This window comes from Cnephaeus nilssonii, assembly GCF_951640355.1.
Source record: "Cnephaeus nilssonii genome assembly, chromosome: 12".
NCBI classification, from domain to species: domain Eukaryota; kingdom Metazoa; phylum Chordata; class Mammalia; order Chiroptera; family Vespertilionidae; genus Cnephaeus; species Cnephaeus nilssonii.
The window spans coordinates 67,671,085-67,684,514 of record NC_137083.1 but is presented as its reverse complement, the minus strand read 5'-3'; the positions used below and the strand labels follow the sequence as shown (position 1 = coordinate 67,684,514).

General features: G+C 42.4%; 1 protein-coding gene across 3 annotated transcripts in view; it reads left to right on the top strand.

Moving 5' to 3' along the window:
- Positions 1-11,990, top strand: part of PTPRZ1 (protein tyrosine phosphatase receptor type Z1) — a 189,220-nt gene extending 177,230 nt beyond the window's left edge. For all 3 annotated transcript variants that reach the window (XM_079786830.1, XM_079786829.1, XM_079786828.1), the window contains 6 exons: positions 65-138; positions 867-995; positions 1,856-2,002; positions 8,288-8,430; positions 9,485-9,620; positions 11,709-11,990. In XM_079786830.1, coding sequence (XP_079642956.1) covers positions 65-138; positions 867-995; positions 1,856-2,002; positions 8,288-8,430; positions 9,485-9,620; positions 11,709-11,849 — 770 coding nt within the window. In that variant the 3' untranslated portion in view covers positions 11,850-11,990. The remainder of the gene's footprint in view (positions 1-64; positions 139-866; positions 996-1,855; positions 2,003-8,287; positions 8,431-9,484; positions 9,621-11,708) is intronic.
- The last annotated feature ends 1,440 nt before the right edge of the window (positions 11,991-13,430 follow it).

The window sequence follows — 13,430 nt, the reverse complement described above, 5'->3', positions numbered from 1 at the left end:
GGGCTGGAGGGGAAGGTGTAGCGCGGGGGGCACGGTTGTTTACCCGGAATGCTCTGTGTTGCAGTGGAAAGATCACGGGTTGGCATTTCGTCCCTGAGCGGGGAAGGCACGGACTACATCAATGCCTCCTATATCATGGTAAGTCAGAGAAGTCGCTGGGGAGACTGCCTGCCAGCTTGTGCTACCAGAACCAAAACCAGAGTGAGCTGCCTGAGGCAGTAGCTAGGGACATGGGCAGCAGCCCTGGGGGACAGAAGTCAGACCTGATGATGGCAAGCCTACCACCCACAGTAGCGATAGATAACAGCCTTCCTGGATGCTTTAATGTAGGCTGGGACTGGGAAAACCTGCAAATAAGTAGAAGCAGGAACCAAACACCATCAGGGCTGATGAATAGACACAAAACATGTGCTCATCCATCAGAGGGCCTCTGGACACCAAACGTGCCCTGTTGCCAGCAGTGTGAAATTTGGCACTCTGTCGCTGGGACTTGTAGGAAATGAGAAATGTAACTCTTCTCTAGATTTCCACCCTATATAGTGAAGGAGATACGGTTCGGTTCGTAAGTCATGTTGATGAGTCTGCTCCTAGAGCTGATGGCTGTGTGAACTTGGGCATCTGCTTAACCATCTGTAAAATGGGACCACATTTTCTATCCCGTAGTACTACTGGGAGGAATAACCGACTTAAGGGGAGAAAATGCTTAGTGCTATACCTGGCATAGAGCAGTGTCCCCTAAACATTGACTGGAGTAATCACATTGTTACTTATAAACACAATCTGAAAATAAAGAGATTGCCATAATGTTTTCTGAATATTTAAAGTCATATGTCAAGGTTTTATCTACCTTCTTTTTGATTGTGTAGGGTTATTACCAGAGCAACGAATTTATCATCACGCAGCATCCCCTTCTCCACACCATCAAAGATTTCTGGAGGATGATATGGGACCATAACGCCCAGCTGGTGGTTATGCTTCCTGATGGTCAAAACATGGTAAGGCCCTCAGGCCGCTCTTAGTATTGTCCTTGAGGGAGAAATATCAGCTCACAACAGCCGGAAGTCCAGCAAACAAACCGGTCATGTTTGCAACTAATAAAGTAATGTCACTGGAGTTGCACCTTGACTAGTATTGGGCCTGGTTTGGTTATGCAATCAGGTCTGAAATTGTTGAATGACAGTTTTAAATAAGGGTAGGTTGAAATGAATTTAAATTTAAGTATTTTGTGACACAGTCTACGAAAATTACAATCACAATCATGAATGAAGTCAGTCCATATGCTTCTATGTATTTTTAATAAAACTTTGTAAGATATTTGGAGATTCCCTGAGTTTGAGGCTATCCATAGAAGACCAATTTGGAATAAAGTGAACTCCCAGTATCCGAAGGACTTTTTTAGCATCAGAAAATCATGGATGCCCTATGCTACTATTCATATGTATTTGGAGAAACCCTAAAATAAAATAAAATTAATATTCCATTTAGCCTTTGCATATATACCTTGAGATTCATTTCTTGTCCATAAAGTTATGCTGACCATTCCAAATGATGCTGTAAATTGCTGAGCTCAAAAATCACTTGACTTTCATCTACTAAGTTATCAATTATAGAAGCAACAACTAATTTTTGTTATTGATAAATTAAGGAAACAAAATAACAAAGCAATAATTTGGGTTCTTAAGTTTTATTCTGCAGGTCAATCTGGTTTATAAGACACAAGATTTTAAGAGTAAATTTTGAATTCAAAGAAAAATGTGTTGAATTGTCTATGGCAACCAGTTAACTTCATTTCACAGCCTGCTTAATTGGACATTTTATTAAAATCTAGCATTTTCTTTGGTTTTTAATCCTCCAGGCAGAAGATGAATTTGTTTATTGGCCAAATAAAGATGAGCCTATAAATTGTGAAAGCTTTAAGGTCACTCTTATGGCTGAAGAACACAAATGTCTGTCTAATGAAGAAAAACTTTTAATTCAAGATTTCATCTTAGAAGCTACACAGGTATGGTTATAATCTAATTGACAAACTTTTCATCTTAAGCACCTGTTAAATATATGCTCTTTAAGGATCTTTTCCAGCAAGAAAAAGAAGGAAACCGATTTCTTACAAATTGAGACAGATTACCTAAATAGTAAGTTTTACTTTACTTGTCACTTTCATTTTCAAAATCTTGTAGAATCATTAAATACTTAATTATCACTAAACGGAAAACAAAGATTTCTACACACACAGGAAAACAAAGATTTCTCTTTTACTTCAGAACAGTTGTTGATAGAACTTAAATTGAAAGTAAACACAGTAAAAAAAAAGTTGAATCAATCCTTGTTCTCATGTATTAACTTTACCTTGGATTCTCCTAAGTAAAATGGAAAACATATTACCTAGTAAATTAACGCATTGCTCTCCAGAAATGTATGAGTTGATAAGTGAAGAAGTGCTTTTTTTTTAAAAATATATTTTATTGATTTCTCACAGAGTGGAAGGGAGAGGGATAGAGAGTTAGAAACATCGATGAGAGAGAAACATCAATCAGCCGCCTCCTGCACACCCCCACACTGGGGATGTGCCCGCAACCAAGGTACATGCCCCTGACCAGAATCGAACCTGGGACCCTTGAGTCCGCAGGCCGACGCTCTATCCACTAATCCAAACTGGCCAGGGCAAGAAGTGCTTTGAAAATGTGCAGTGAACTAGAATTGTTTTACTAAATTCTTTTTAAAAATATATATGTATATTTTTATTTATTTCAGAGAGGGAAGGGAGAGGAAGAGGGGGATAGAAACATCAATGATGAGAGAGAATAATTTATCAGTTTTCCCCTGCACACTCCCTACTGGGGATTGAGCTCACAATCTGGGCATGTGTCCTTGACCAGGGATCCTTCAGTTCACAAGCAAATGCTCTATCCACTAAGCCAAACGAGCTAGGGCTGTTTTACTAAACTCTTGATTATCTACAAGATAGATTCTATAAGGAATTACTCTAAATTATTTGTCAATATTTACATAACTACAGTACAGTACATTATTTGTTGTATAGCCATACTAAAATACTAAAAGATATTAAGAATGATAAGTAAGGAATCTGAGGTTCAGAATAACTTCACAATCAAAAATTAAGTTTTAGATGGTTTAATTGTTTCACTTTACAATACCCTAATTCTGAAACCAGTAAACCATATGCTATCCTATATAATAAAAGCCTAATATGCAAATCGACTGAACGGCAGAATGACCAGTCGGTGGGGGGTGGGGCCGGTGAGCATGTGGTGCCAGGCCAGCCAAGGCAGGTGCCAGCGGGCAGAGGGAGTGAACGACAATCGGGGGGGCGACAGTGACCAGCAGTGGCAGGGCAATGGGGGGCGGGACTGGCCGCTCACCAGCTAGGGAATTCCCCCATTGCCTCCCACAGAGGGAGGCCACCGGTGGCGGTGGGGGGTGGGGTCGGCGCCATCCCCCAATCGGCCCACTGGTCACCTCCCACAGAGGGAAGCCAGACTGCAGCTTAGCCATCAGTTGGGCATCCCCTGAGGTTTCCTAGACTGCAAGAGACTGCAGGCTGGGCTGAGGGACCCCCCCTAGTGCACAAATTTCCATGTACTGGGCCTCTGGTATCTATACTAATAAAAGGGTAATATGCTAATTGGACCAGGAGATCTTTCCGGGAGGCCTTCCAGACAAAGCCATGGTGGTGGGGCTGAGACAGAAGTGGTTAGGGGTGATCAGGCCAGGAGGGGAGGGCAGTTGGGGGTGAGCAGGCCAGCGGGGGGGGGGGGGCAGTTGGGGGCAAGAAGGCCGGTCGGGGGGGCAGTTGGGGGCAATCAAGCAGGCAGGCAGGTGAACAGTTAGGAGCCAGCGGTCCTGGATTGCAAGAGGGATGTCCGACTGCCTATGGGATTGGGCCTAAACCGGCAGCCGGACATCCCCCGAGGGGTCCCAGAAAGGAGAAGGTGCAGGCCAGGCTGAGGGACACCCCCTCCCCCCCCCGGTGCACGAATTTCGTGCACCGGGCCACTAGTCTATAATATTAAAAGCATAATATGCTAATTAGACCGGACAGCAAAACAACATTCCGGATGTCCTTTCAGATGAAGCTGCAGCGGCGGGGCCAAGGCAGAGGCGGTTAGGGCTGATCAGGCAGGCAGGCGAGTGGTTAGGGGCCATCAAGCAGGCAGGCAGACAGAGGGGTTAGGGATGATCAGGCAGACAGGCGAGCAGTTAGGGGCAATCAGGCAGGCAGGTGAATGGTTAGGGGTGATTAGGCAGGCAGAGTGGTTAGGGGCAATCAGGCAAGCAGACTTACAGTTAGGAGCCAGCATCCGACTGCCAGGATGTCCGACTGCCAGTTTAGGCCTGATCCCATGGGATCAGGCCTAAACTGGCAGTCGGACATCTCCTGAGGGGTCCCGGATTGCAAGAGGGTGCAGGCCAAACCCCGTGCACCAATTCCATGCACCAGGCCTCTAGTGGTATATAAGAAGATTCACTATTCTGCAGAATATTTGAATGACCAAAAACATATACATTTGATAATACAAGTAATTAATAATGTAAACATTGCAATGGAATAGTATCCTATTGATTAAACAAAACAAAAACAAAAAAAGGAAGAAAAAAAGAAAAGAACATATTGATTCCAGTCCCTGGTAGAGTGACTTACATTCCTTATTTGTAAAATGAGGGGCAGATACCAATAGAATACTAAGATCCCTGAGAGCTCTTAACATTCTATAATTTTCACCGGTAACTGTTCCCTACAAACTTCAAAATCACCCCTTCAAATGTGTAGTTTCTCATGTTCTCCCATAAAAAATTTATTATAAGAGTAATAATCATTAGATACCCATTATCCTGACTATTGATCATGTCTAATATCTAGTTTGGCCCTGGGTAATCAGCCACATTTTCTCCTGGTATATGCAGAAAATAAACATTGATGGTGAACTCCAATTTAGTACATCTCCTCTACATAAATCAACTGCTGTGGACACCTTGATCACCCGATCTAACATAGGAATGGGAAGTATTTCTAAAATAATAGTAAAAGAAGAGGGAAAGACTGAAGTGGGCAGTTTCATAATTTCAGACAAAAATAAAAATCACAGTGTTTGAGGTTGGTAGAGGGGTAAAGGTCTATACTATAGAACCAGGGTTTGTTTTGGTGTCCAGGAGGTTTGGAGTAAACTACTGAAATTAAGCACTTGGGGCTTTTACTTATTTACCTATTATATGAGCATTATTAATTATTAAATAGTGGGTAGATTAAAAATAATGTTCATAAAATATATGCAAGGTATAAAATCTATATATATAAAAGCCTAAGCGACTGAACAACCAGTCAACCAGTCACTATGATGCACACTGACCACCAGGGGGCAGACGCTCAATGCAGGAGCTGCCCCCTGGTGGTCAGTGCGCTCTCACAGCCAACCTCCAGCACCTGGCCAACTTTTCATGGTCCCCTCTTACTCCCCACCCCCAGCCGGCTGGCCCAATGGCCCCGATCAGGACTGGGCAAGATGGTCCCAATCAGCCCTGATCACCGGCCAAGCCGAGGGACCCAACCCATGCATGAATTCATGCACTGGGCCTCTAGTGATACTATAAATGAGTTCATGGAAAAGAACACAGCCTTTACTTTGATGTCCCTCACAAGCCCCCCATCCCATTCCATCCTTCTCTACCTTCCGAAGCAGCCACTTCCTGAATCAATCCATGTTTATCGCTCTCTTGATTTACTTTCTTATTTAACCTTTTGTCCTTGTATTCCTTAACACCATGTTCTTTAGTTTCTGATGTTTTAGAATTTCAAATAAATTATATTTATGTGTATTTTTCACTTTACTTCATCCTGATGCTGCCAATATGTATCTATATAATTGAGTATAGTTCCAATGCATTTAATTTTCTGCTGTTTAGCATTCCAGTTTATAAATGTACTTTTTTCATTCTACATTTGGGTTATTATTTGTTTGTGTTTGTTTGTTTTACTATTGCAAACAATACAGCTGTGAATATTTTTCAATATATGCACAATTTTTCTCTTGGGTATGTCTGGGAATTCCACTGCAGAGTCATTGGCATGAGCATCTTCAACTTTCTGCAACTTTATTAAGTTAATAGAGGCCCGGTGCATGCATTCATGCAGGGGGTGTGGTCTGGCTGCCCTTCCCCGATCAGGGCTGATTGGGCCAGGCCAGCTGGGGGGGAGGGACACAAGAGGTTGGCAAGAGGTTGGCCAGCCGGCCCAGCCCCAAATTGGGGTGGGGGGGCGGCGATCAGGGTTGAGGCAGGCCAGGGGGTGGGGCCTCGAGCCTTTGGCCAGCAGACCCCGCCCCTTGGTTGAACTCCCGGCCAAACTCCCAATTGAGGGGATAATTTGCATATTAGCCTTTTATTATGTAGGATGCCAACTGTTCTCCAAAGTGGTCCTGCCAGTCCACCTGCCCATCAGGAGCACTGGAGTGATTTGGAACCACCACCTCCTCATCAGTGTTGTGATGAGAATGATATGGCATCTCATGGTGGTTTAATTTGCATTTCTCTAGTTGCAAATGAAGTTGGATATCTTTACATCATCTTTTGTGAAGTTTCTGTTTATGATTTTTGTCTATTTTTCTATTAAGTTTTATACCATTTTCTTATTAGTTTATTGGAGGTCCTTTTATACTCTGGATACTAATCCTTAGTCAACTATATATGTTGGAAATACCTTCTTTCCTATTTGTGATTTGACATTTTTCTTTGTGATATTTTTGGTGAATAAAAGTTTTAATGTTTAATCCATGTAAATTTATATTTTTCCCTTGCCACTTTTTAAAAAAATAACTTTTATTGATTTCAGAGAGGAACAGGAGAGAGAGATAGAAACATTAATGATGAGAGAAAATCATTGATCAGCTATCTCCTGCATGCCCCTACTGGAGATTGAGCCCGAAACCCGGGCATGTGCCCTGACCGGGAATCGAACCATGACCTCCTGGTTCAGAGGCCAACCTATGCTGAACGACTTAGCCTTGCCAGCCAGGCTCTTGTTACTTTTATAAGGAAATCATCTGGTGTCTTTTTTAAAAAAATTCATTTTTATCTTGAAAAATCATCTTTTTACCCTTTTTTCTAAATGTTTTATAGCTCCACCTGAAATTGACATTTTGTATTATGTTTTGTGAGGCAAGGGTCCAATTTCCTTATTTTCCATGTGGATAACCATTGTTCCAGCATACTTAGTGATCAGCAATACCAGTTCAGTCACAAATCAAATTTCTCTCGTATGTGTATGGGCTTGTTTCTTAGATCTCTGTGTATTATATTGGTCTCTTTGTTCACGCCTCTGCCCAAAATATAGGGTCTTGTTCATTCTTTTATGATATAAGACTTTGTGTTAGCTAATGAGATAGTCTCCTATATTGATTATCTTCTTCAGTGGTTTCTTGGCTATTTTGGACTTTTGCACTTCCACATACTAGTAAAATGTTGGTTCTGCTGCTTTTTTAAGTTTATTTTTTATTATTCTTTAAAATATATTTTTATTGATTTCAGAGAGGAAGGGAGAGGGAAAGATAGAAACATCAATAATGAGAATCATTCATCAGCTTCCTGCACTCCCCCTGCTGGAGGTTCAGTCCGCAACCGGGCATATGCCCTTGATCAGAATCAAACCTGGGACCCTTCAGTCCACAGGCCAACGCTCTATCCACTGAACCAAGCCAGCTAGGGAATCTGCTGTTTGTTTTTAGATGTAACATTTGATTGCGTACACTTCAGGAGCTGGAGGTCAGAGGTGTGAGGGATTTAAAGTCACACAGGCTGCTTGGTCACTTAAGCAAGAATCAGAACTGGGACCAGGTTGAAACCAAACATTACTCGCCTTGCCAGCGTCTTCCCCAGCGTCCTGCTGTCTCATTTTCCCCTCAGTTAAGCCTGAGTGATACTGGTACTGAAAAAGTCTATGTTATTTTTAAAATAAATTTTAACACTGAAGATTTCTTCTTGTAAGTTTAAATCTAGCATCACAGACACATCTTTTGCACATAGTGCCATGGTTTGATTGGCATAAGCCCACAAATAAGGTTTATTGTTGGACTAAGAAAGAGATGCATCTATATGTGACCAGTGTGGCCTCACAGCAATGCCTTCCTTCCGTGAAGGACAGGCTGACACTGCTGCTGCTCGCTTGTGCGTGCCGTTTGCTTTCATCATCTTCCTGTGATTTCTGATTTTCCTCACTTATTCTACTCAGTAACCCATCTGATTCTTTTAACACATGATTTTTTCTTTCTTGTTACAGGATGATTATGTACTGGAAGTGAGGCATTTTCAGTGTCCCAAATGGCCAAATCCAGATAGCCCCATTAGTAAAACTTTTGAACTTCTAAGTATTATTAAGGAAGAAGCTGCCAGCAGGGATGGGCCCATGATTGTCCACGATGAGTAAGTTCCACACTCGAAATCAAGTTGTGCCTCAGCATCCCCTAGGTCAGTGGTCGGCAAACTCATTAGGCAACAGAGCGGCAAACCGACCACTGCCTAGGTGTGCGCGGATTTCTCCTGTCTTTGTACTCACCTAATGCTTTGGGCCAATGTAGTGATTCAGTCTGGGTGGATTATCTGCTTCTTATAGACAAGGTGAACACGGAATTTTTTTTCACTTCTCTTGGAGCTCCTCCTGAAGGCAGGAGATGGGTGTGTGATCACAAAAATGTGCTCTTGCAATGGATGCCAACAGCCCTTTGGATGATGGTCCAGATTGATTGATTGATTTATAGTTAAACCTCACCCAAGGATATGTTTCCATTGATTTTTAGAGAGGGTGGAAGGGAGAGAGAGAGAGAGAGAAACATCAATGTGAGAGAGTCACATTGATTGGTTGCCTCCCACACGTGCCATGACCAGGGCTAGGGATCAAGCAAGCAACCGAGGTACGTGCCCTTGACTGGAATCAAACCTGGGACTCTTCAGTCCATGGGCCAACACTCTATCCACTGAGCCAAACTGGCTAGGGCTGATGGCTCAGTTTTAGCATTTGAATTTTTACAGGTGCTAATCAGAGACATTTCTCAGCCATGGACTTTCTTGGAATAGGAGTAAAATTGATATATTTTTTTCTTTACCAGAAACAGAGATCTTTATCCAATAAGTCTTTCCAGGTTTCTGTTATAAGCAAATAAAAAATATGTGTGCTGGAATTATGTATTATATACATATTCTATATAATACATATTATAACCTTAGTCAGAGCATTCTGATTTATTGCTAGCTCCTGGTATAAGCAAATCTTAATCCTCTATAAAGCATCTCATTACTAATATCATGAGCACTTGTTGAGTGTTCTATAAACCATAGTTTTATGCACAATAAAGAGAGGCAATTCATTAGAAATCTCAGTGTTCTTAGGGCAAAGTTGTCAAGAGTACACACTCTGTGAGTCCCAAATATGAAAGTCTGATGAATCTGAACGGAGCCTGTCCCTTCCCTTTGCTTCAAGGCACGGAGGAGTGACAGCAGGAACTTTCTGTGCTCTGGCAACCCTTATGCACCAACTAGAAAAAGAAAATTCCGTGGATGTCTACCAGGTAGCCAAGATGATTAATCTGATGAGGCCAGGAGTCTTTGCTGACATCGTAAGTAACCAAGCAATGAAGCAAACTTCTCACTGTTACTACTGACTTCCTACAGCAGTGATGGGCAACCTTTTGAGCTTGGTGTGTCAAACTTCGCCAAAAAACTGAGCATAACTCGGGTAATGTGTCACTTTGAGGAAAAAACTAACTCCAAGACTCTAGTCGCAAATGTTTCATCCTCAGGAGCAGCAAATGTTTCATCCTCGGCATGCAGCCGCGTGTCATCAGAAATGGCTACGCGTGTCAGTGCTGACACGCGTGTCATAGGTTCACCATCACTGTCCTAGAGGCTGCCAACCTCATTTTATCCTACATCAAAAAAGGTCACATTGACTGATGGCATTAGATGTAGTTTTCAGCCTGAATTACAAGTTATTCTGTCTCCAACCCATATAACTGGAACTATAAATAAGAAACATTTACATTTTTTCTTCTAGAAAATTTATGGCTAAAAATTTTAAATCACGTGTGTGCTTTTTTTTTTTACAAGACTTGTAATTCTGCCAAATATCCCCAGTAGAAGCATCAACACCCTGACTTATCCAACAAAATAAATAGCTACGTTTCCAGAGTTCTCGTTCTGCCTAGCTCAGAGAACCTTCAGAAGACACACCCCAAAGTCTTCAACTTTTGAAGTTTTCACTTTTTTCTCAAGTGAAATTTAATTTCTGAAGTTAACAAACAGCTAATTCTTGGGTACTTTTAAAAAGAAAGAGACTCAGATGATCAAAACAGAGATACAGCACATCTGGAGAAGTTGGTCTCGACACTGAAATAATTTGGAAGATTTTATTGTAGAAATATGGGCTGAAAACACAATAGGGAACTTAGTTCAAGTGGCCCAATGGGAGAAGCCTATGTGGATGTAGAATATAGGCTCACCTTCATCCCCTGGTCTGTGCATGTATAAGAGACTTAGAAAAGGTCCGTTTTTTGAGCTACAGCCCAAACCCACTGGCCAAAGGCAAGGTTACCCCCTGCAAACCTGCACTTCAGAGGAGACCCTATTAAACATCTCATTCAGATCCGTTGGGTTGTATCAAGCTTGTCCTGTATGAAATTGCTTTCCAGAGGGTGACCTTTCACCCATTTTGAGGATGCATTCAGTGGGGCACCAGTTCCCATGTGGTCCTAAGGACTGTTTGCTATGATGTTAGTCCCCAACTCACTTTCTCTGCAGCTGCCTTCCCCTACCCGCCACAACCAAACCAGCGTCTGTAAGAGGAAAGCTACCTTATTCTACTCTGTCTCTACTCTGAGACCTCAGCAGGGAACACGCTCGCTCACCTTTGGTAAAGCAGGGATAGCGCGGTCAGGTGGGGAGAGTGTGAAGAATACTTGATAAGTGGATCTTGGGAAAGGCCTGCGTTCTGCATGGGTGTCTCCGCTGACTGATGTGCAGTCCTTTGACCTCCCCTTAATAGACAAACCCAATGGTTTCCATAACAACTAGAGAACGGAGAATGAGCATCTTATTTGGGAGTGGGTCACAGGTGCCCCATGCCAGAGAGCTACGCACAAGTTGACCAGTCAGTGACGGAACCCTGTCACATTGCCTTCTCACTGACGCCATGAAGTAAATGAATAAGGACGGAGTGCCAGTGTGTGGAGACCAATTTTCTAGAACAATGAATGTTAGCTAATTAAAAAGCTGGTTTTTTTTAATCCTGACCTGAGGCTGTTTTCCCATTGATTTTTAGAGAGAGTGGACAAGAAAGAAAGACAGAGAGAAACATTAATGTGAGAGAAACGCATAAATTGGTTGCCTCCTGCACGTGCCCCGACCAAGGCCCAGACCCAGGAGGGGCCTGCAACCGAGGTACATGCCCTTGACTGGAATCGAACCTGGGACCCTTCAGTCTGCAGTCCAACACTCTATCCACTGAGCCAAGCCAGCTAGGGCAATTAAAAAGCTATTTTAAATGTCATCAGAAGAAGACATTTGTATAGATTGTGTGCCTCTGCTGAGTATAACGGAGCCCCTAACACAGAGCTCTTCCGTGGACAGTGCCCAAGTGTCACTAAAAATATTCCAGATGTATGTCTTCACTGAGCTTCTGTTTATATCTCACGTTCTCTGTTTCCTAGGAGCAATATCAGTTTCTCTACAAAGCAGTCCTCAGCCTTGTGAGCACGAGGCAGGAAGAGAATCCATCCACCTCTCTGGACAGTAACGGCGCAGCACTGCCCGATGGAAATATAGCCGAGAGCTTAGAGTCTTTAGTTTAACACAGAGAGGAGGGGAGTATGAAACTCCATATCTCAAATTAGACTGGAAAATCCGTCCTTCTGTTCCCTGTTTTCTTTCCCATCCCCTGACAGTAACTTTCATGACATAGGATTCTGCTGCCAAATTTATATTATTAACAATGTGTGCCTTTTTGCAGAACTTCTTGTAATTCACTTATTGTGCTTAAACTAAAATGATTGGATTTTACAGTGTTTCTAAGAATGGAATTAGGGTGTTTTTTGTATTGATTTTAACAGAAATTTTCAACTTATAGATATTAGGAATTCCAAACTACAGAAAACATGTTGTTTTAGTGTCAAATTTTTAGCTGTATTTGTAGCAATCATCAGGTTTGCTGGGAATATAACTTTTAATACAGTAGACTGTAAATAAAATGCTCTGTTCCTTATGATATTCAACATTTTACAACTGCAGTATTCACCTACAGTACGAAATAATCTTCTACTTACTGTAAATACTGCTCTAGTGGCTCCATGGACCAAATTTATATTTATAATCGTAGATTTTTATATTTTAATACTGAGTCGGTTTTCTAGTTCTGTGTAATTGCTTAGTTTAATGATATAGTTCCTTGCCTGGTCTTGCTTTATAAGTCTCCTGATATTGTTCCATGTTATCTCAGTGATTAACTCTGTTTTAGCATGTGATTTTAACTTTTATGGAAAACAGAAATACATTTGTTTTGAAAGAATATGTTTTTATGAAAATAACACCTTACCCAACATTGTTTAAATGGTTTATTGAAGGGATTGCAAAAATAAATATAAGTATTGCCATCAACTTGCGTTTGCCTGTGGAGTGTTGTGCCAGGGCCTGTGTGACAGCGAATGGTGGGCGTGGGTCCCGCTGAGATGATGGATCTGATGGAACTGTGATTCCAAACTGCACTGAGGCACACAGGGACTTCACCAAATTTTCCATGCTTGAGGACAACACAGTAACATGTACTGACACTGCACAACTACTAACATGAAATTATTTGGACCTAATTACTTCATAAAGGGAACCATTAGGTATGTCCTTTGGCTTAGTGGAGCTAGGAAAATGTTACCGAGAAGCTAAGGGTACCACATACCAAGAAATGTTGAGAAATTTTCGTTGAGAACCAAACTGAGAGTTAGATTTGCCAGCCAGGGACAAGCTAAGCTGGCTTGGAAACCAGGTGAGTAGAAAAGGACCGGGAGGTCATAAATCCCAGAATGGAAAAAGGGAAGTCCTATGTGAAGGTAAATCAGCAGAGCCCACCGGCTGTGGGGAGCCCAAATGCAGCAGAAGAGGGAATCATGGGTAACCAGCCTGCTGTGGTACTGGGAACTGTGCCCCGACTCAGCCAGGAGTGTTTTATAACACTGCCTGCTGAGGAGGGCAGTGATCCCCAAGAATGCCCAGCTTAGGGCCCATAGCAGGAGGCCAGGAAAAGCTTCCTTTAAACCAGCGGTCCTCAGAGTAAGGTTCCCAGGCCAGCAGCACCAGCAAAACCTGGGAACTTGTTAGAAATGCAAATCCTGGGTTCCCATCCCAGACCTACCATGTCAGAAACTCTGAGGTTGGGATCCAGC